Source organism: Oryctolagus cuniculus, chromosome 3, assembly GCF_964237555.1.
Source record: "Oryctolagus cuniculus chromosome 3, mOryCun1.1, whole genome shotgun sequence".
Lineage (NCBI taxonomy): Eukaryota > Metazoa > Chordata > Mammalia > Lagomorpha > Leporidae > Oryctolagus > Oryctolagus cuniculus.
The window spans coordinates 31,893,271-31,916,012 of NC_091434.1; the positions used below are offsets into that span (position 1 = coordinate 31,893,271).

At 43.1% G+C, this 22,742-nt stretch overlaps 1 protein-coding gene and 1 long non-coding RNA gene across 8 annotated transcripts in view; one reads left to right on the forward strand and one right to left on the reverse strand.

Annotated features, from left to right (window-relative positions):
• The window catches only part of LOC138848936 (uncharacterized), a 10,678-nt gene extending 9,940 nt beyond the window's left edge, over positions 1–738 (reverse strand). The window contains exon 1 of the long non-coding RNA XR_011387134.1: positions 602–738. This is a non-coding gene — a long non-coding RNA (uncharacterized lncRNA). The remainder of the gene's footprint in view (positions 1–601) is intronic.
• The window catches only part of PLEKHM3 (pleckstrin homology domain containing M3), a 227,145-nt gene that overhangs the window by 138,567 nt on the left and 65,836 nt on the right, over positions 1–22,742 (forward strand). The window contains exon 7 of one of the 7 annotated variants that reach the window (XM_070070295.1): positions 536–21,222. The exons of the other annotated variants lie outside the window; for them this stretch is intronic. Coding sequence (XP_069926396.1) covers positions 536–583 — 48 coding nt within the window. The 3' untranslated portion in view covers positions 584–21,222. Of the gene's footprint in view, positions 1–535; positions 21,223–22,742 lie in introns of those variants that run through there. 7 annotated transcript variants of the gene reach the window in all.

Consider the following 22,742-nt stretch of genomic DNA (forward strand, 5'->3'; position numbering starts at 1 on the left):
CCCTGAAATTGAAAGGGTTTGTTTGCTCAGAATTGGACTAGTGATGCTCACTGACTATTAAACTCCTGTACTCTTCCTGATGCTAAGAACTTCTAGTAGAAGCTATCCATGATTTCTCTGAACTTAGTGATGGCCTATCGATTGTCCCCCCGGTGCCTTGTGCCACCCATCCCACCATGTTTGCAGTGGTTATTCAAGAGGCCAGAAGGATAAGAAGGCTCTGGCGAGACAGGTGTTCAGGGCTGAGACAGTTTCAGCACTTCATACAGTGCAGTTACTTGGTGATGCCTGGGAAGTGGAACCCAGCAGTGTGGCAGCCCCACAAGACTACAGAGGTAGCACACGTGTCCTGGCTGACACTGCTGAGAGAGTGATGTGCAGTTCCAACTCCGTTTAGAACTGGAAGCTTTTCAACTCTATAACCCCCCCCCCCAATCTTTCTAAGGAAACCTTAAAATTCTGACTAAGAGGACAGTTTTCCATATCTATTGTTTGGCTTTTATTTTCATTTCTAACTATATCCTTTAATTTTTAGCAAGATTCAAGATCAGTCGTGACAGCAGGGAAGATCTTTGCAGCATAACAAATCAAGAAAAGGTACCTGGAGCAGCATCGGTCACTGAAGAAGCTGCTGGCATGGCAGTAAGCCTGGACTTCCGTAGCTGCTGAACAGGTTTCTTCTCAGCCGGAATTGCAGTCTTCCTGTGAGCTAGCCCTTTGGTGATGCCTCCAAACATGCAGGAGGTGATAAACCTCTATTATGGATCTGCACTTTCTGTTGCAAGTGCTGGGCACAGGAGGGCACAGGAGGGACAAGGTGCAGGACAGGATGCCGGCCTCTGTCCTGCGCTGGTGTGACAGGTCTGATAGAGACACAGCCTCGCCAGCCAGGCCCGGGTTTTAGAGGAGGGACTGGTAGCTTCGGAACAGAGCTGTGTCGCCTCGCATTCCTGCAGAGTGTGTGCCCAAAGCAGGACAGAGGTTCTGATTCCAGGTTGTGGTGATGAACCAGAGACAGCCTCTCCCTCCGAAGGGGGCAGCTGCTACTCACAGGCCCCAGAGTCAGCAGCTCTTCCCGTTTTCCAAGAGAAGCCGGAAATCCGTATTTTTATGTGAAATTTCTCAATATTTAAACACTCTGTAGGCCAAACAAAACACAGCCACCGGTTTTGACCTCTGCTTTATAATAGAGAATGCCTGCTTTTGTTCTGGCAAACTAATGAATGCTCAATTATAAGAAGGAATTTGGAGGTTAGTGTTAAATTCTGCTCCTCAAAAGGCTGCAGACCCCGTCCCAAACCCTTGAGATCCTAATTGACAGACTTGCACAGGCTGACAGCTGGACTCTGAAAGTGGACACACACAAGGAAATAGGCAAGCTATTCCAGGTCACTCTGCAAGGTCAGGGCAGCAATGCAAACATTAGGAAGGCTGAAGACAAAGGTCAGGTGGTAGCAAGGAGGCCCTACATTTCCCTGAGTTGTTTGTTGATAAATCATATTCCAAAGGAGTCACCAAACCCCCTCTCCTTTGCATTGCTTTGTGAGGTGGAAAATTAAATAGAAATCAAAATTAAGATGGCTGTCAGGAGCTCTTAGGAGATCAGCATGCCAGTGTGAGGCCAACACAGGATGAAGTTTCTGCATGGAGCAAAGGTCTCCAGAGGGGCAATGATACTTAACGTCGGGCACCGCAGAGGGGCTGACCATTGCAGTGGTCACACTTTGAGCCTGCCTGCCCCCATTCAAATGCCAGCTCACCCCAGATGCACCAGGCGACCCTGGGTGAGTCATTTTTTCTTCATGCCTCAAGCACAGCATCTCTGAAGTGGCGATCATAGCACCAGCCAGCAAGGGTGTTGTGATGCTTAGCACACATTAGGCCTTGTAAAGCACTTGGAGCTCTGCTGGTGTGAGGTTGGCTAGTGGAACAGGTTGCTATACCGTGCAGACTTTCATCAGTGGCTCCCTGGACTTTGCTGCAGCATCACAAAGACCCTGGGTCTGTGGACATGAGACTGCAGCTGTCTCTGCAGAAGGAATGTGTGCTATGTGGTAGATTTTGCTGGGGGAATCTAGGCCACAGCAACCTGCTACAGCCGCAATGGCACAGTTGCCAGAGGGAGCAGCAGCTCCAAAGGGAAAGCAGGACAGCCCTGGGCTGCTGACTCTTCCTGCCTGCAGGCTGGTCATTGACCAGACATCCCCCAGGTGGGGGTAGGGGTGGGGAGGCTGGGCAGGGGTACACCTGGAGACCACCACCCTTCAAGGCAGTGAGCTCTCGCAAAGGCAAGCCCAGGGTGAGTGAGGTACAGCCTGCCCTGGGAACCTTGCCACCTTTCCTTGCTCTTACTAAGAGGCCTTCAGAGCTTGTCCCCAGAAGAGGGGTTTTTCTTTAAAGATTTATTTATTTGAAAAGCAGAGTGACAGAAGGATAGAGGGAAGGAGGGGGAGGGAAGGAAAGAGAATGAGAGAGGAGTATCTTCCGTCTGCTCAGGAGCCAGGAACTCCATCTGAATCTTCTACATGGGTGGCAGGGGCCCAAGTACTTGGACCATCATTCACTGCTTTCTGAGGTACATTATCAGGAAGCTGGATGGAAAACAGAGCAACCAGGGCCTCGGACCTGTGCTCCAGTATCTGGTGCAGGCATTGCAAGCAGCAGCTTAACCTGCTTTGCCGCAGCAGCAGCCCCAGAAGGTTGGTTTTGGCTTGCTGCAAACAGTCAGCACCTTCTGCACCCGTGTCTTTGAAGAACATGTGACCTTTTGGTGGGTTGTGCAGATATCATTTCAATTTTAGCAAAACAATGATCTTTTCATTAATTTGTAGACTCACAGAGTATACATTTTTATGCTTCAAGAACACCATTGAGTCCATACTCTTTCTGCAGCTATAGAAAAGAGACGCTTGCCAGACTGAAATGTTGGCAGAAACAAAGAAAAGCCATGTTCCTTCCCACCTGCAATTATAGTTTTACTGGCTTGTAAAGCACACATAGAATTTGCAGCACATTCTTCCCTTGCAGTAGGGGAGAGACCCTGCTGTGAATGTAATTGGCTTTCTAGCTTCCTTTAACATGGAGGTGGAAGGGAGCTGGACTGAAGGGCCTTTGCTCTCAGAATTAACTGATGTTGAATTGTGTTTCAATTCCATGCATCTCCCTGAATGCATGTGTTCCATTAAGTATTCGTCAGAAGTGGAAACCCCGCTTACCTCTGAAAATACCCCCATCCCTGCCACTTCTCATCACTTTGTGAAAGCTGAGATTCTCTCTCTCTCTCTCTCTCTCTCTCTCTCTCTCTCTAATGGATTTCTAACTTAACCCTGATAGGGGTTATATTGAACCCTGTTAACCCCTGTTAAAGATATACGTCATCTCTAAATGATGATTTCACACATACATCCCGTTCCAATCGCTTATTACTCTGACTTTGGCTTTGCATTGTCTCTGTTCCCAAGAAGAGGACAAGAGGTATATATGTGGATGGATAGCATAAGTCCTTGTTACCCCTCAGATCCTGAATTTCTTCATTTATTTTTAACTGAGAAGGTTGAGCTAATCAATCTTTTTCTTTTTTTTCTTTTTTTGACAGGCAGAGTGGACAGTGAGAGAGAGAGACAGAGAGAAAGGTCTTCCTTTGCTGTTGGTTCACCCTCCAATGGCCGCCGCAGACGGCACGCTGCAGCCGGCGCACTGCGCTGATCCAATGGCAGGAGCCAGGTACTTATCCTGGTCTCCCATGGGGTACAGGGCCCAAGTACTTGGGCCATCCTCCACTGTACTCCCTGGGCACAGCAGAGAGCTGGACTGGAAGAGGGGCGACCGGGACAGAATCTGGCGCCCCGACCAGGACTAGAACCTGGTGTGTCAGCGCTGCAAGGCGGAGGATTAGCCTAGTGAGCCGCGGCGCCGGCCAAGTTAAGCAATCTTTACAGCCCCTTAATACCTGAGGGTGTTGTGCCAGGGTTTTATGATTCTAAAGAAGTGACTATGACATTGTAGAAGCCTCTTTAATTTTTTTTTTTTTTTTTTTTGGACAGGTAGAGTTATAGACAGAGAGATATGTCTTTCTTCCGTTGGTTCACTCCCCAAATGGCCAAAGCCAGGAGCCAGGTGCTTCTTCCTGGTCTCCTACGCGGGTGCAGGGGCCCAAGCACTTGGGCCATCCTCCACTGCCCTCCCAGGCCACAGCAGACAGTTGGACTGGAAGAGGAGCAACCGGGACTAGAACCCGGTGCCCATATGGGATGCTGGCGCCGCAGGCAGAGGATTAACCAAGTGAGCCATAGTGCCAGCCCCCTGTAGAAGCCTCTTAAGTTTATCTACTTTCTGGCACTTCCCAGCCAGTTTGCTTAAAGCCAGCAGGCTTCTGGGTATGTCAGGGAACCTGGAATGATAAACATCTCTGACTGTGGGCTCAGCACCTTCAGTTCTGAAGTGGCAGGATTTCTATAACTTTCTGTCATTAAATAGTTTTAAGCATGTTCACACATATAAGGGGGTCTTAAAAAAGCATATTACATAAAATACATATTATATAAAAACTCTGCATGGATTTCAAAAATTGCACCAAAATAAAGTTAAAACTTTTTTAAAGATTTATTTGAAAGATAGAGATACAGAGTGGGAGAAACAGAGAAGAAGTCTTTCTGCTAATTCATTCCTCAAATGCCAACAGGAGAAAGGGGTGGGCCAGGCTGAAGACAGGTGCCAGGCTCTCTATCTAGTTCTCCCGCATGAGTGGCAAGGGCCCAGCTGAGCCATCACTGCTGCTTCCCAGGGTGCACAGCAGCAGGAAGCTGGAATCAGGAGTGCAGCCAGGACTCAAACCTAGAACTCTAATGTGGAATGTGGCTGTCCCCAGTGGTGTATCAAGCTGTGCCTAATGCCTTGCCCCCATAAACATATCTTTTAATTCTATTCTCCACAAACTTTTTAAAGTATTCTTGTATGATCTGAAGGACAGATTATAAAAATAAATTAAATATAATGATTTTATATATTCCTTAAATAACACATTGTCTTTTTGATAGTTTACAATCCATTAGTGGTTAAAATAATGCCCAGCAAAGAACAGGTCTTCAAAGAAGGAGGTACCTTTCTCTGAAGGGAGGAGAGAACCTCCACTTTGACTATGACCTTGTCTAAACAAGGTAAGAGTCGGAGAACTCAGAGGGCTTCCATAGCCTTGGAAACTCATGACTGCTGCATAGGGAGATTACTGATGCCATAAACAGGAGTGTCAATTTGTAAAGTCAACAACAGGAGTCACTGTGCACTTACTCCTCATGTAGGATCTCTGTCCTTAATGTGCTGTACATTGAGGCTTAGTGCTATAACGAGTACTCAAACAGTATATTTTACTTTGTGTTTCTATGGGGGTGCAAACTGTTGAAATCTTTACTTAATGTATACTAAACTGATCTTCTGTTAAAAAAAAAAAAGAAAAAAGAAGAAATTATCAATTCCCAACTTGACTCTCACTGGGATTAAACATGACAATAGGTCTGATCTGATTTCATCATCATTTTAAAAAAAATCATCTATTATTTTTCACTTTATGTTTCTGTGTGGGAGCAAACTGTTGAAATCTTTACTTAATGTATGCTAAACTGATCTTCTGTATATAAAGAGAATTGAAAATGAATCCTCATGTGAATGGAAGGGGAGAGGGAATGGGAAAGAGGAGGGTTGCAGGTGGGAGGGACGTTATGGGGTGGAAGGCATTGTAATCCATAAGCCGTACTTTGGAAATTTATATTCATTAAATAAAAGTTAAAAAAAAACATAAAAATTGAAAAAAAAAATAATGCCCAGCACCCAAAAATGGGCCAATAAAGATGTTCAGAGGGTGGCATGCTATCTAATGGGGTTCCATTAAAACTAAAACGGGAGACATCAACCAGGTCATCTGGTGGGTGTCTGTGTCTGGGCTAACAGCAGAGAGCCTGTTGCAGCTCAGTGCAAAAGGTGAAACTATTTAACAACTTGTTATATAAATGACACATAGGGCAAAATAAGAGGTTTTAGAACTGAAGAAAACAGGAGGTTAGGGAAGGAGGGTTGTGGCTGGAAAAGAGGTCAAGGGTGCAGAGAGAAAGTAGGTGAGGCAATGGCAGGCAATAAAACTACTGATTTGAGTTTCACCTCTTTCTGCCTTCACTGCCTACTGGCTGCTGGGGACAAGGCAGGCTGGCAGGAGCTAGAAAGGGCCAAGATTCGCCTGCCCGCTCCATCCCTGAGTTGCTGAGGCACAGTCTTCCCGACCAGGGGCCTGCTCATTTCACTCTTCCTAGCACTTTGCCAAGAAGGGAGAGGGAAGGCCTGCCAGATACCCCACGCCCCAGGATGACAACAACAGTTTATCCTTTACCAAGTCACATAATATCTCTAGTGCTTAAAATCTTTGTCTGTAAAATGAGAAGGTTGTGCTAAATAATCAGAGTAATAATAGCTCCTTTTTATCATATGCTCAAGAAATGTTACTTACTCTTAGTATTGAGTGCTGACTTTAGGCCAGCCGCTGTTGTAAATCGGCATGGATTATCTCATTTAATCCTCACAACAGCCCTTGGAGATAGGTACTATTATTATCCACATTTTTTCCAATGACATTAACCTGCCCCAAGCCATCTAGCTGAAGTGGAGGAACTGAGATTCAAGCCCAAGCTGTCCTGTTCTCACACACAACCTGTTAGGTTGGAAAGGTGTTTTTTTTTTTTCCTCAACTTTGTGAGAAATGTTTTAGACTTCCTAGAACATATAAAGGGGCAAGCATTGAGGCACAGCAGGTTAAGCTGCTGTTTGAGATGCCCACATTCCATATCAGAGTGCTGGTTTGAGTTTGGTTATTGCCCTTCCAATCTAGCTTCTGGCTAATCCTGGGAGGCAATAGAGATGGCCCAAGTGCTTGGCTCCCTGCTACCCATGTGGGAGGTCTGGGCAGAATTCTGGGCTCTTGATCTTGATGGGCAGTTATAGAATGAACCAATGGATGGAAGAGCTGTCTTCATTGTGCCTTTCAAGTAGATGAAAATAAATAAACATTGTTTAAAAACATGGGCAGCATGGTGGCATAGTGGGTTAAGCAGTCACTTGCAATGCCAGCATCCCATATGGCCGCTGGTTCAAGTCCCAGCTAATCCAGCTCTCTGCTAGTGTACCTGGGAAAATAGTAGCAGATGGGCCAAGTCCCTTAGACCCCAGCATCCATGAGGGAGAGACCCGGATGGAGTTCCAGGTTCCCGGCTTCAGACTGGCCCAGCCCTTGCCATTTCAACCATTTGGAGAGTAAGCCAGCAGATGGAAAAACCTCTATCTGTCTCTCCCTCTCTTTCTGTAACTCTGCCTTTCAAGTAAATAATTTTTATACACACGCATAAGAACTAATATTACCAGCTAGTACCTTCCCTTGAAAGATTCCCTGCAATGGAGAAATAGGCATGCATTCTGAACCCCTTCACATTTGACTTCCCTTTCAGCGCCAGCACTCTATTTCAGGAGGCAAACTGCATCCAGATCCTCCTGGCCACAGGGCAAGGCAGCCCACCAAAATAAAGATCTGCCACGTCTTTCCCCTGGGTAGAAAGAAGAAATAAAAGGGCAAAAAGGAGAAGAAAAATAGGCACATGCACCAACACCAGCCCCGAACACCAGCACCACACATTGTCCCACACCCCGTGCCCAGGGAGACTCAGTATGGATGCAGTGCTCATATCACTCAGGCCCAGCTTCCTGCCCAGGCTCCCCGAACTGGGCCGTAACTGTTAAAGCAACTAACAAGTCAGTTTCGACCAGTGCCATGGCAGTCAAAATATTTCCATGTGTGCAAACCAATGACCTGTAGTCATCAAAAGCAGCAAGATTCTAGTACAACAGGTACTAGACTATTCCACAGAATATGTTGCAGTCCAAAAGAGGAAGACTAATCACATAGAGATTTATGATATCATGAATTTGCTTTTTGTTTAATTTTTCAAAAATTTGGGGTTAGTGGCTTGTTTATTTGTAGCTATGACTGGTCTGTATCGGTGTGCTTATGTATTTATAGCTAGCTATTCTGATTCCAAAAGGGGTAGAATCTCTCTCTGCTTCCCATTCCCTCCCTCTGCCTCTTCTTCTTGCGTATGTATGTGTGGTTTCATAACTATGACTAATTTTGATGCCCTCTCCTTCCATTGATTTGAAGCATTGGGGTAGCACTTACCAATGATGATCCTTTGCAACTCAGGGTCCCTCATGTCTGCAGTCCTGTTAGTATCCCTCCCACAGAATGTGGTTAGAAAATCCAACCCTTCTAGAATTGCCAGCAGCCTGAAAGGTTCCCTCCAGCCCCTGGAAGAATAAGAGAGCAAATCTGTGATGCAGCTGACATTTAGGTGTGTGTATAATTTACCAAATTGTTGACCACTCAGCTCTTAGTCAGTGGTCACAAAAGGAATTAGCAGCCCTCCTCTGCTACCCAAAAACCCGAAGAAGGAAGGGTGTTACTTGGCTTTGGCCCAGAGGCCTATTGGCACTCACTCTCAAACAGCAGCACAATGGTACATTTTGCCCACAAAGGCTTTGGGGTGGCAGAAAGGGCCAAAATAGTTGTGGCATAAGTTAGCCAGGATATTAAGCAAATCTGAGTTTAATTTAACGTAGAGATAACAACCCTTTTTCTGTTTTCCAACTGGCTGCTGCTTTCTCTGTCTCCATGGGACTGGAGATTTCAGCCAGGAGTTAGTTCATGAGGGCATTCAAGTCCTTTCAAAGAGACATGGAATGGTCTTTTACACAGGCTCTCACGTTGCTTGGGCAAGATGGAGTAAGGATAAAAAGGCACATGGCTAGCTGATAGTGGCTGAAAATGGATCTTAAGGCTTGAATTCCTTCTGTGAGTTTGCTTAAGCCACATTGCCTGAGCTTAGAATAGAGAGGCAGGCAGTCTGTCTCCTTGGGATAAGGAAGGATTTGGAACTCAGCGACTGTGAGGTCTTGGCCCCTCCTATGCTTTCTGGTTTGTTTTGTTAGCAGGAGCAAGTTATTCTAGTTGCTTGCTTCTGGGTTTTTCTTCAGCACATTTTAAGTGATGAGTCTCCACACCACTGATGGCAATGGGGTGGATGGAATGGCTTAATGAAAGGGGTGGAGAGAGAAGTTGATTCAGCTGCTTAGGATGAGGGAGACGAAGAAACTTCAGAGTTCAGAGCCAGCTTCTGAACCCTTCAAGGGTGGAAAGGGCAGAAGTGCACAAGATTGAAGTCACCCCAGTCTACGAGAGAGCTGAAGTCTGAGAAACTCGCAGGGCCAGTGTGCTCGTTAGGAGAACCAACTTATTGTCAGAACTGTGGCTTAATTAACCCATGAAATGGTTAACACTGGAGGAGAAGCTATAGTACTCAGAAAAGGAATCATGATGTATAACCAAAAATGATTGAGATGCACCTAAAAATGGATAAACTGGTAAGTTTTATGTTGTTATCATTACCACAATAAGAATTCCTTTTATAAAAAAAATGATTTCAAGTACCTCAAGAAAGTACTGGCACTCCTGAATTAGGGGCTGTATTTACAGCCTTGCAAGGTTGTTAAATGCAAGTACCATGCACTATGATGCAGTAAATTCAAAATATGTATGACTAGACACTCATTCTGAGTAGGCATGTGCTGCAACATTCCTTTAAGCTGAAAGGAGAGAGATTTGGGAGGAAATGAGCAGCCCGTTAAACCCAGGATCTAGAGGGGCCTGCCCAGCAGTTCCCAGGCTGGGAGCCTGGGAGGGTACAACTTGGTGATTCTTGCCCAAACTATGTTGTGCCTTCCCAAAATAAAATATCATTTGATTTACTGGGTTTGTAGGCTTGCTTGTAAGTACCTTTCAAAATAATCCATACATGAAAGATTCAAGCTGGAATGCCAGTCTTTTATCTACCCTGGACTCCATTGTTAAGAACAGTTCTGGGCAGGTGGAAGTGCCCAATGAACAAGGGGTGTATGAGAGAAGAATGAACTCAAGGATGCTGTCTGTTCATTCAAGCCATGTTCTTGCTTACGTGAACATTTGTCATTTATCGTTTTTCTCTAGGACTTTATGGATTTTTTGTTTTTGGCGCTGAGTTCAAGTAAAAATTCAAGTAAATTTTTAAATAATCCCATGTGTGGGTTAGCTTCAGCATACTGTTTGAAAGATAGTTTACTGTAACAGTTAAGGGTATAGCCTGGAGCCATACAGCCTAGGTTTGAACCTCGGCTGCATCCCTTACCTACTGAGTAACCTTGAGCAAGTTAAACATGTTATGCCTCAGTTTCCTCTCGGTAAAATGAGGGTAATCAATATGTCTTACAAGCATGTGAGGGTGAGGTACAAATATGTAAAGTGCTTAGAAGAACGCATTGCACCATTGCACCTATTGATGCCCTTCTAGTACTACTGTTGAAACTCCCTCACTATAATGTTGACAAGGCTCACTTGATTTACAAGACTGTAATGCGGCTCTAGCAGACCTCCTGTGATCACAGATTCGTACTTTCCCTAGTTTTTTATTTTGACCAGCAATTAAAGGTCCCCATGAATAGCAAAAACACCTTGACTGACATTAGGAACAATCTGAAATGTTACCAAGGGGATTCCCAAGATGGACAACTTGACATTTATTTCTCATCCTGTTTCCACTACTACCACCAATCTTTTCTAGTTTAGGTGGCCTCACTTTTTCTCTTTTTGACATGGATAATAATTTACCTCCCATGACTGATAAGGAAACTAATAAAATATATACTGAAGTTTTATTGAAGTATGTTAGTCAATAATTAAATGTAATAAAAATGCTTTTTCAAGTAGCCAGGCAGAAGTCACTGATTCTGGCAGTTTATGAAATGCAATGAAAGTCATAGATGACTTGCTTTGGTAATCATATACTTTAAAGACAATATTGTAAATAGCTGACTGTTTATTATAATAGGAACAGCAAAAGCAAACAGACAAAAAAATACATAGCCATCATGACATAAAGAATTTTCAATAAAGAAATTCAAAATCCAAGTTTAGTGAGGTGATATCATTTCCAACATTACATATTAAATGATGGTCTTCTCTATATTCAGGTCCTATGGGATGTTCTTCAGTAGTAAAATACTTTGTATGTAAATGTATACAAGTATATTTGCATATGTCATGTATTATATATATGTTATATATATAGTTATGTACTTAAAGAAATGCTCTTCTTTCCATAGTTTGAAAATCCTTGGCAACCCCTTTTTATATTATTAATATACATTCTCACTTATACTTAATTACCTGTTTCCTAGGATGCCCTATAATTTATACTCCTAAAATCATCTTGTGACAAGGATTATGGGTATGATAGCCAATTTCCAATTCTAAAAAGCAAATGGAAATGAAGAAAAAATTAGTAACCTGTGATTGGAGAAGACTGGGGGATGGCAGGAGGAAGGCAGGAAAGCAAGTTGGCCCAGAAATGGCATTGCAAAGGGGTAGAAAAGAGAGAGCTAAATGCCTCAAGACGTGTTATTTTTCCTGTGGCTTCTTGCTCCCTCAACCCCCACCTCTTCCAGTCTGAGCTTTGAGTACAGTTGAGTTTTCACCACAGAACTTGGCTAAGCCTCCTAAGGGACTTTCTCTTTCCCATCTTTCCATAAATTATAGGTTTGTGCATGAGAACAGAACAGATGATTCCCATTATCTTTTGGGTTGGGTTAGGGGTGTGTGTGCTTGTGTGTGTGTGTGTGTGTGTATGCCTGTGTGTGTTTAAAAAGGAAAAAAAAAAAAAAAAGGCCTCCTGCCCACTCTCAAATGTGTATCTTAATTCAGGCTAGTGGCGCTTTTGTTACCATAAGGGCCTGTCCATCAAGGAGGCAGTCCCCTGCTCTTCAGTAGGATGATTTTAACCTGGTTTCCTTGACCTGTGTTGACTGCAGTCATTTTTCCTGGCCTTTAAATATTTGACCTGTAAATTGAAGTCAAGGCCTTACCATAGCAGGGCCTTGTCTAAGTTAGTCACCCGTATCCCCAGCACCTGAAACAGGGCCACTTGTACTGCAACCTCCTCATGAAGGTATGTGGAGATTTATCTCCTTTTTGGGTGACAAAGTGACATTTCTAAGATACTTTTTACTTTCATAAATGACCCATTCAGATCTCTCTAAAGTAACTGGACAGATCCAAAAAAGTTCACTTACCCTAGAACATAGAGACCAGTTACAGTTAGAGGGCAGAACCCAGTGAAAACTGGAGCCACTGCTAACAGTTCAGTTTAAGATGCTCCAACCTGGACCAGCACAGTGGCTCACTTGGTTAATCCTCTGCCTATGGCACCGGCATCCCATATGGGCACCGAGTACTAGTCCCAGTTGCTCGGTTGCTCCTCTTCCAGTCCAGCTCTCTGCTGTAGCCCAGGAAGGCAGTGGAGGAGGACCCAAGTGTTTGGGCTCCTGCACCCACATGGGAGACCAGGAAGAAGTACCTGGCTCCTGGCTTTGGACTGACGCAGTGCCGGCTGTGGGGAGTAAACCAGCGGAAGGAAGACCTTTCTCTCTGTCTCTCTCTCTCTCACTGTCTATAACTCTACCTGTCAAAGAAAAAAAGAAAAAAAGAAAAAAAAAAAAAAAAAAAAAGGATGCTCCAGCCTGTGGCACTCTTTTTGATTAGATACTTGTGCAAATGCAGCAATGGTTGGGGAAAAGGAGTTTACTGCTGTAGTAATCAAGTGGAATTTAATTTGCTTTGGGATCTGGGAAGACTCTGTTGATTATAGAGATAATAGGAGTAAAGAAATTATTGCCCCATACCCCCAAAAAAATGGCCCTGACACTAGGTGAGGAAGGCGAGCAGTAGGAAAGGGCAGACAGCATTTAAAGAGAGAACATTAATGTTTGATGTGCAATTTGATAGGGAAATCGAATGGCCTATGTCAAAGAGCAGAGCAACAGGATGGTGACTTGGCCTCCTCCGAAGAGAATCAGCCTCGCAGTGGAGAGATTATAGAAATGAAGGAACTGTGTAACCATGTTCGCCACAGCATGGAAGGTGACAGCTAAAAGGCCTTGTTGTAGTACAGTGCTCAACATGTGATGCTGGCAGAGGACATCACCAGAGTGAAGCAGAGAAAAGGGGAGGGGACAGAGATTTCATCAAGAAACATGGTGTAGGGTTGGGAGAAACTGCCCTTCCAGTGAGTGGCCAGAGACTGGGGAAGACAGACATTTTTAGTCCAGAGACTTCCAAATGAGACTACCAGCAAGTTACACCCGATATCAGGTCTCAAGACCACTATGAATTTCCAGTATGATCTTGTCTTGTAGCTTAATAAGCCAAATATGTACTTGTCCATTGTCTCCTGCCCTAACCTTGACCAAGTCCTACTAAATTAATACCCTCTCTTTCTACATGACTGCTCTGGCAGCACTGTTCTCTCTGTACTAAATATAGTTCCAGGGACAAAAGGGATGAGACACATGACAGGCAACAGCTTAGGATATGTTAATATATGTCTTTCTTGTTCAGGACCAACTAATCCATCTTAGGAGCCCCCTAGAACTCTGCTTTTTGATGTTAGCATTTTATTTGATGAGGTACTCATGAGTAAGTCCTCCCTTACTGTATTTCATAATATGAATTAAATTGTAACATGTGTAGCCACTCTGAGGATTAAATCCTATGCTAATTGTGTTGTTTACTCTAAGTAGATGAGACACTGATTTCATAATTTAAAAACTCATGTACTTAGACAGCCTTGTTTTCCTAAGTAGTGACTTATGGTTAAGATCCTGAAAGCCTTTCTCTGTGGTGTGACATTTTTGTGTCAAATGCAATGTGGATGATGCCTCAAGGACAAAAATATATCATTCAGACTCACTGTTAATCAGGTAAATGAAGCATGCAAGGAAACTTAAGCAAAATGAACAATAAATCGCTTAGATGCTTATGTAGTTACTCATTTTCATTTAAATTAGCAAATAATTTATCATTTTTATTCTTTAGCTGTTGTGCTTTCTAGAAATGCATTGCTGTACCACTGTGTGCCTGATATAGTGTAACATAGACCAAGTCCAATGTTCTAATTTGATGTTTCACAAAATGTGGAATAATAGGACTAATAACATTTTTGGCCTCTTAATGTGTGTCAATTACTGTTCATTTTTAAATGTTTATTTTACTTATTTGGAAGGCAGAGAGATGGAGAGAGATCTCTCACCTGCTGGTTCACTCCCCAAATGCTCATGACAGGCAGGGTTGGGCTGGGTTGGGTTGTATCAGGCTGAAACCAGGAGCTGTGAACTGAATCTGGGTTTCCTACATGGTGGGCATGGACTCAACTACTTGAGCCAACCCCTGCTGCCTCCCAGGGTGAACAATAGCAGGAAACTTGAATCAGAAGTAGAGCTGAAATCCAAACCCAGGTACTAACACGTGGGGCATGGGCATTCCCAGCAGTCTTGACCAGTGCAACAAATGCTTGCCTCCCTGCTGAGAGCTTTATGTGTATCTACTCATTGAATCCTCACACCAACCTATGAAGCAGGTACTGTTATCCTTATTTCATAGATAAAAATCTTAGAAGGTTGAGAGAAGAGAAGGTTGCTACATTGTTCAAGGTCATTGAGTACATGAAAAGGTCAGAATTTGAACTCAGGAAAGGAATTTTGACAATTTTAATTACTATGTAAGGATACCTCTGATACCTACGAAAACACTATTAGATGGTATAGAAAATGACTTGAGGCGGTATATGGATATGGCTTAAGATAACATTGAATTATATAATGATAAAATTATTCCTTTCAATTCTCTTTAAGTCTCATTCTGCTGCTGTGACTTGAACCTCTAACACTTGCTAATCTCTTTTCAACAGAGTTGGTTGCAGGCGTAGGGCTTTCTCAAACCTATGTTAGCCTGATTTTATAGCAAGGGATACTAGTTTTCCATTTATGGTATTCATGTAACGCTTTCATTTTAAATAAACGTATTTAAGTACACAAATGACTTAACTAAAACATTAAATAAATAATAACACAGGTGGAATGCGGCTAGGCCAGTGCTATTTACATGACTGACGTCTGGGAAAACTGTCCCAGTTCTTCCATTTTGAAATTCACTTTAAAACAATGGGTTTGGCTTCTAATGACTTTAATGGCTTTTATTCTATAGATTATTTCTTTTTGTCTCTCTCCTTCTTATTGGAATCCCCTATACTCATATCACAAAAATTCTCAGCTTCCCTCAGTAAATCTGCAGTTCATATGGGAAGGAATATTTCACTAGACCTTAATAGTAGCACATATATTCAACTTAAAATATTTCTTTTTTTCTGAAATCATGCTGTTAGTACAATTTTTTGTGTTAAAATCTCCTTTCCTTTTTTTGTGATGGTGATAGTAAATGATAAAGTTTTTTTTTTTCTTTTGTGTCCATGCTTGGCAAAAATAAAAGTTGAGAACTTGTAAAAAATTGTGTTAATCCAGAGTAAGACAACTTGAGTATCACTGCTCAGTCTTCCGCAATTGTGAGCTGCCCAGCAGTCAGGCAGCACTTCAGGCAGGATGGTATGAACTCACTCCTATCTTTTTAAGGTGTATTCAAGCATTTTCATCAGGGAAATTTTTTTTTTTTTTTTGACAGGCAGAGTGGACAGTGAGAGAGAGAGACAGAGAGAAAGGTCTTCCTTTGCCGTTGGTTCACCCTCCAATGGCCGCCGCAGCCGGCGCATTGCGCTGATCCCATGGCAGGAGCCAGGAGCCAGGTGCTTTTCCTGGTCTCCCATGGGGTGCAGGGCCCAAGCACCTGGGCCATCCTCCACTGCACTCCCTGGCCACAGCAGAGAGCTGGCCTGGAAGAGGGGCAACCGGGACAGAATCCGGCGCCCCAACCGGGACTAGAACCTGGTGTGCCAGCGCCGCTAGGCGGAGGATTAGCCTAGTGAGCCGCGGCGCCGGCCCATCAGGGAAATTTTTAAGTGTTGCTGTTTGTGAAGCTCTCTTATGTCTATTACCTAGATTATTCTTTTTCTATCCATACTGCAGCCCTAATTGTTAATGAAATAACTTTTAAAAGAAGAGGGATCTGAAATAACTAATTATTATGAGCAACCAATTCATTTGAATAATTGTACTTACTATGTTGATTTCATGTTCACTTCCAAAATGGGAAATTCTGAGAAATACTTAACCATCATTGCTTTTGTTTGTTAGTTTTCTTTTTGTTTTTCTTTAATACTAATGCTGCTGTTTCTAGGTCTTGAGAGAACAGAAAAGCTAAAATTTTACATGTATTTAAGAAAAATTTAAAAGGTTGCTGTTTCTCCATCTCTGCTCCTTCATGTCTTGCTTTGGAGAACACATTAATCTGCATGGGATTTCAGAGCTGGGTCACAAAGAGGCCCTTTGGAGTTGCTGATAGATTTGTAAAAGGGAGAACAGGAAGCCCAAAATGCCCCATGTAAAGGAGGCCAGAGTTGGAAGAGTTAATGGCAATGCCAAAGCACAAAAAAGAAACAAAGTTCTAAACTCCCACAAGATTTAAGGCAGTTTATCAGGATATGGCATCGTCTGAATTAGCCAAGGAAGTGCAAAGTCAGATTAGCCAGCCCACCAAAGCAGCAGGATCACTGCTGAAAGGAAGAGGCCCGGCTGCTCCACTTCTGATCCAGCTCCCTGCCAGTGGCCTGGGAAAGCAGCGGAAGATGGCCCTAGTGCTTGGGCCCCTGCACCCAGTGGGGGACCCAGAAGATGCTCCTGGCTTCAGACTGGCCCCAGCCCCAGCCATTACGGCCATTTGAGGAGTGAACCAGAAGACAGAAGACCTCTCCCTGTCTTTCTCTGTAACTCTGAACTCTGCCTCTCAAATAAATAAATAAATCTAAAAAAGAAAGAGATAGAGAGAGAGAGAGGGAGGGAGGGAGGGAGGGAGACGGGGAGGGAAGGAGGGAAAGGAACTGGTTAGAGTTCTCAGACCAATACATTATACTACTTGCTGATATGAAACCTGGATGCTAATCCTAAGGTATCTGAGTGGCCCTGTTCCCTATATCATTTCCCTTGTACCTTAAAAGGATCTTTGTAGTGAAATATGTAGGTTCTCACCCTCATCTTCTCATGGGCCTCTGTTTCAGCAGCCTACAGTAGTACCTGTTTCTAGTCTGACTTTAAGTCTCATGTCCATCTGAGTGCTTCATGATCTAGTCCAAGGGGTAACAGAGCAGTTCTGTCGGACTGATGTCTTAAAAGTAAACATGACTGGGGCTGGCGCTGTGGCTCACTAGGCTAATCCTCCACCTAGCGGTGCCGGCACACCGGGTTCTAGTCCCGGTCAGGGCGCTGGATTCTGTCCCGGTTGCCCCTCTTCCAGGCCAGCTCTCTGCTGTGGCCAGGGAGTGCAGTGGAGGATGGCCCAAGTGCTTGGGCCCTGCACCCCATGGGAGACCAGGAGAAGTACCTGGCTCCTGCCATCGGATCAGCGCGGTGCGTCGGCCGCGGCGGCCATTGGAGGGTGAACCAACGGTAAAGGAAGACCTTTCTTTCTGTCTCTCTCTCTCTCTCACTCACTGTCCACTCACTGCCTGTAAAAAATAAATAAAAAAAAAGTAAACATGACTGGGCCTGCACTGTGATGTAGCAGGATAAGCTGCAGTCTGCTGTGCTGCATCTCAGATGGGTACCAAGTTCAAGTCCACTTCTGGTTCAGCTTGCTACTAATGCATCTCAGAAAGCAGTGGAAGATGGCCCAAGTGCTTGGGCCCCTGTACCCACATGGGAGACCCAAAAGAAACTCTTGACTCCTGGTTTCAGTCTGGCCCAGACCCATCTGTTGCTGCCATTTGGGGAGTGAGCCAGCAGATGGAAAATCTCTCTGTGGGTCTCCTTCTTTGTCTCTAACCCTGCCTTTCAAATAAATAAACAAATCTTTCAAATAAATAAAATAAACGACTTAGAATACCTGCAAGAAGCAGAGTCAGACTGAACTATGTGGACACTCAAGCAGGATAGTCATTAGGCATCCTATGTATTGATACTGCTGAAACATTTTCAATATATATTTAAAGAATATTCAATGTATTTAGTAGCTAGTGGAAAAGAAACTGATTTCCTATTAATATGTGCACAAGAGGTTCTTCCAAAAGCTTGTGGAATATGCATATTCTGAGAAAACAGAGTGGATTTGTTTTCACTTCAAAATAACTTATCTTTTAATTCTGTTGTGAAGTCCCCTAATGTGTATGCCTCTTTCTTTGTATTTCTAACAGTAATACTACCCTTTTAACTTATTTGGAATAGATTCCTAATAAGTTTTTCCATAACTGAAATGGATAGTGTTAGTCATTTAGTCTCTCAAGTAGAAGCAACATACATGGATATAGTTACAAAGTCTTGTTCAAAATATACTTAAAAGTTATTTTTTCTGAGTCTCATGTCTACAAAATGTTTCCAACTTTTCTATATACAAGATCTTGTCATCTGAGACTAAAGATAGTTTTACTTCCTCCTTTCCAATCTGGAACTTTTCGCTTCTTTTACGCCCTGATTGCCCTGGCGTAGGAGTCCCTGTGCAGCCTTGAATCCATGTGGGGAGAGCAGACATCCTTAAAGATGTTTGAGCTTTCACCATTAAGTAGGATGTGAACTCTGTGTTTTTTCCTAATACCCTGTATCAAGCCAAGGAAGATCCCTTCTGGTCCTAGTTTGTTGAGTGTTTTCATCACAGAAAAATGTTGGGCATTGGCGAATGCTTTTTCTGAGTCTATTGAGAAGGTCATATGGTTTTTGTCCTTTATTCTATTCGTGTGGTCTATTACACTCTGTGATTGTCAGGTGTTAAATTGAGCTTGCATTCTTGGGATAAATCTCAATTGATCTTAGTGTATAATTCTTTTTATAGTTTCTAGATTCAGTTTGCTGGTATTTTGTTGAGATATTTGCATCTTTTTCCAACTTTTTATACTTATTTTCTCTAGTTATTTGTTTGCAATTTTTACCACATCAGTTGCTTTAACCTTTATATAATTAAATCAATCACTTGCTCTCAAGTAAGTTGATTACTAACTCAGACAAATGCCAGCCACCTCATTCTAGGGCTGCTTTCCTGGCTTATAGTCTGTGCATCTCATACAGATTCACCACCAAAATGCTCAGGACTCACTGCTAAGGAAAATGTTTTAAATTTTAATTTTTTAAAATAGTTAACATTTTCCAGTAATATAAGAATTGACTATGGAAACCCAAACTCACTGGCACCTTATTTCAAATTATTTGTGATCATTTAGTGCAGTTTACCAGTTCGTATTCTGGGGCTCAATAGACTATACCTCAGTGTAGTTGTGATGATGGGGGCCTGGGAAGAACCTAGCCAGTAGACTCTGATTTTTTTTTTTTTTTTTTCACTTGAGAGGTAGAAGATCAGAAAACCAGAGTTAGAGAGAGAAAAAGCAAGAGAGAGTGCTCAACTACTGGGATCACTCCCCAAATGCCCACAACAACTGGAGCTGGGCCAAGCTGAAGCCAGAAGTTGAAAATTGAGTCCAGGTCTCTCATGTGGATGACAGGGACCCAACCACCTGAGCTGTCATTGCTGCCTCCCAGGATGTGCATTTTCAGGAGGCTGGAACCAGGAGTTGGAGCCAGGGATTGAACCTGAGCATGTCCTTGTGGGATGTGTCCTAACTGACATCTTAATCTCTAAGCCAAACTCCTGTCCTTGGACTCTGATGTCTTGATGCTTAGTTCCTGATAATCAAAGTCTACCTAAGATCACAGAAAAGAGCTCCCTGGAATTCTTTGCATTTGTGCTTTTCCAGCCATGGTTTCGGAAAGCATAGTCACAAATAATACTTGTACCTTATCGTCCCTTTTCTTTTTTTCTTCTTCTTTTTTTAAGATTTAAAAGTGATCGATTGAGGTAGAAGGAGGAAAGAGAGAGAGATCTTTCATCCAGTGATTCACTCCAAAATGATCACAATGTCCAGGGCTTGGCCAGGCTGAAGCCAGGGGCCAGGAACTCTATCTGGGTCTCCCACATGAGTAGCAGGGCCCAAGTACTTGGCCCATTATCCATTGCTCCCCAGGCACATTATTAGGAAGTTAGATTAGAAGTAGAGCAACCAGGGTTACAATTAGCAACCAGGACTTGAAGGAGCACTCCAATATGGGGTCCTAGCATCGCAAGAGGCAGATTAACCTGCTGCACCACATCACCATCTTCCATCTTCACTTTTTAATCACTTTCTTTTGGAGAGAGGAGACAGGACACTCACACTTGAGCACATGATGCCTAAGCCTTGCCAAATGTTGGTAAAGTCACAGGTGCAGAGTCTCCCAAGTTTGGAATGTATGTGTGGTTCCATATGGCTGGTTGAGCTAGTATAACAGGTATCAAGGCATAGAATCAGATCTGCCTTTTAGTCTGAATGAACTACATCATCAGTAGAAAATGATTTTTGTTATTTGATTAAGGCTATGGGATTAGCCAACTCTAACTGTAATAACGCAGGCCTTCTTTAACTTTTCAGAGAGAGGGAGAAAGAAAACAAGAGAGGACAACTCCAACCATGGTGTAAGAGCCAGGCTTCTGTCACTAAGCAATAAAGAGGAAAAAAGCTCAAGTAGCCCTTGCAGAAGTGGGAATTTGTGGTTTCGAAAGCTGCCCATTCCCCAAACGACTAAAATATGTTATTGGCATTTGGCACTGTTTCCTATGTTTTGCTCTCCTTAAATTTCTTTTTAAAAGGGTTTGAGTTTAAAGGCAGAACCACTGAAAAATGCAGTTTAATCACAGAACTGTGAAAGGCCAAGCCCAGAGTTAACCCCAGGATGCCCTGTGTTGTTCTCTTACACCAGGACCTTGAAGCAGGGCTATTCCCAGAGAGTGCTAGAGAGCATAAGGGTAGGCAAGAGGTAAGCAGTAGAGAGGCAGAGGACGGAAATCGAGCAGGCCAGACCTACGTAGTGATGGGGCAGCCAGGCCTTCTCTCCCTCGCTGGACCAAATGGCTCCATGAGGTGCCCTGGAAAGCAGAGGAGAAAAGGAAGGAAATGGAGGAGAACCCAGAGCCAGGGAGGCGAGAGGACTCGTGGTAGTAGTTATCCCCCATAGCATGGACTGTCTTGGGACAGAACATATAGCTTCAAAAGGCCTTCAGGGTCCCCATTCACCTTTTCTGTAAAGTTGTATTTCTTCCTGATAAAAAAGTATCCTGATTGCAGAGAATTTGAAAAGCACAGTTAACTAAAGAGAAAATATTCCTCCAGGCAGCAGGCAGAAAGGTTCAAACCCAAGCCCTTGTTTCTATGTATGTATAAAACATGACTCATTCTTATACAGTATTTCAATTTTTATCCTACTTTTTAATTTTTAAAACTTATTTAAGGCCGGCGCCATGGCTCACTTGGTTAATCCTCCGCCTGTGGCTCCAGCACCCCGGGTTCTAGTCCTGGTTGAGGCGCCAGATTCTGTCCTGGTTGCTCCTCTTCCAGTCCAGCTCTCTGCTGTGGCCCAGGAAGGCAGTGGAGGATGGCCCAGGTCCTTGGGCCCTGCACCCGCATGGGAGACCAGGGGGTGACACCTGGCTCTTGGCTTTGGATCAGCGCAGTGTGCCAGCTGTAGCACACTGGCTGTGGCTGCTGTTTGGGGGGTGAACCAACAGAAAGGGAGGATCTTTTCTCTCTTTCTCTCTTTCACTGTCTAATTCTGCCTGTCAAAAAGAAAAAAAAAAACTTATTTAAAAATCTTCAGAAGTACTAGCTGTGTTAAATGCTTGTATAAGGTCTGCATTGCAATACTTAGTTTAACCTTCTCCTTTTTAATTCACCTTCTCCTTTTTATTGGACATTTAGGGGATTTCCAATACTTTAGTGTAAATAACACTGTGATATATATCCTTGTGTAAAATAGTTCTGATTGTTTAAGATAAATTCAGTAAAGGAATTGCTATAATCAGAGGATTTGAACCTTTTAAATAGTTCTGGGTACAATTTCTACACCCATCAAGAGTGAAAGCAAGTTCTCCTTTCATATCACTGTAGCATTAACCATTGTCATTTTAAAAAACACAAGTCTTTGGTAACTTTAGAGGTAAAAAGAGGTTCCTCATTGTTGCTTGATTTTGCATGTCTAATTTTTATTATTTGTGAAGTAACTTTTCATGTTTATGACTACATCTATTTTTTAATGAATTGCCTGATACCATCTTTTGCCTATGTGGAGGTAGGCTGATTATTCCATTTCTGTGAGTTCTTTGTAACTTGAGGCAGGCAGCATTTTGTGTGTGATGTCTTCATTAGTTTTGTTGTCAGCCCTTAGGTTTTATATATGGTGTTTTTGCTTAGCAGACATTTTCAACTCTTATGTGTTCTTCTGTGTCTGTTTTTCACTTGTGTGATTTCTTCTATGGCTTTAAAACCTTCAAAGACCTTCCCCGTACTCAGATCAGATAAATAATTGTTTGTATTTTCTTGTCATTTTTAGTAGTTTACATTGTACATTTAATTATTTAATAAATTTTCTGGAGTTTATGATACAAAGTGAGGATAGATCTTGATGTTTTTTCCCAAATGGTTAAGTAATTCAGCTGTTTCTTAGTACCCCTTCTCATGTTAATTTCTTTTTTAGAAAGATTTATTTATTTATTTGAAAGTCGGGGAAAGAGGAAGAAGAAGAGAGAGAGAGAGAAAGAGGGAGAGAGATCTTCCATTCGATGGCTCACTCCTCAGATGGCCACAATAGCCAGGGCTGGCCTAGACCGAAAC